Source organism: Eimeria tenella, genomic scaffold (assembly GCF_000499545.2).
Source record: "Eimeria tenella Houghton genomic scaffold, Eth_scaff2917, whole genome shotgun sequence".
In the NCBI taxonomy this organism is placed as follows: domain Eukaryota; phylum Apicomplexa; class Conoidasida; order Eucoccidiorida; family Eimeriidae; genus Eimeria; species Eimeria tenella.
The window spans coordinates 1,376-2,120 of NW_013542793.1; the positions used below are offsets into that span (position 1 = coordinate 1,376).

Genomic DNA, 745 nt, shown 5'->3' on the forward strand with positions numbered 1-745 from the left:
CGCGGCGTCGGCTGGTGGACTTCAGCGAAGACGCGGCGTTTGCTGCGGCGGAGGCGGAAGCAGCAGCAGCAGCAGCAGCAGCAGCAGCAAAGGGTGGCAGCAGCGAGGCCCCCCCGCTGCTGCCGCGAGAAGCTTTTCTTCACCTCGGCAGCTGTGTTGCTGCTGCTTTTCCCCGCTATGTTTGTGGGGGAATAGATCGCAGTTTGCTGCTGCGGAAGAAGCGCTTTAGGGTTTTTGTCTGCAGAGGCCCTGCAGCAGCAGCAGCATTTTACACGGCCACCCGTCGCAGCCGCGGCCGCAGCAGCAGCAGTAGCAGCAGCCAGGCTCCCGCGGCGCTCCCTGCAGAAGCAGCAGCAGCGCCGAACGCGGCGGGACCCGGCGCCGCGGCGCGCGGCGAGCAGCAGCAGCAGCAGCAGCAGCAGCAGCAGCAAATCTCCGCGTCCCCGCACAGCAGCGCGCCGGCGACGCCGGCGTCGCCGCAGCCCAGCAGCCAGAGCAGCAGCAGCAGCAGCAGCAGCAGCAGCAGCAGGGCGTGCAGCCGGATGGCGCGGCAAATCGAAGCAGAGGAATTCGCAGAAGCTCAAATGCTGCTGGCTGGCAGCAGCCAGCAGCGAATAGATCAAGAAGTTGCTCGATTTCGGCTGAGACCTCTTGTGGAAGCAGTTCACAGGGCCCAGGCCCTCCCCAGGTTTCTCCAGCCAGGTGCTGCTGCTGCTGCTGCTGCTGCTGCTGCTAATGATTGTGC

General features: G+C 65.6%; 1 protein-coding gene across 1 annotated transcript in view; it reads left to right on the plus strand.

The window, feature by feature from the left end:
* Positions 1-542: 542 nt before the first annotated feature.
* ETH_00041925 (uncharacterized protein) overlaps positions 543-745 on the plus strand; it is a gene marked incomplete at both ends in the record, with an annotated part of 688 nt that continues 485 nt past the window's right edge. The window contains one exon of the mRNA XM_013375620.1: positions 543-702. Coding sequence (XP_013231074.1) covers positions 543-702 — 160 coding nt within the window. The remainder of the gene's footprint in view (positions 703-745) is intronic.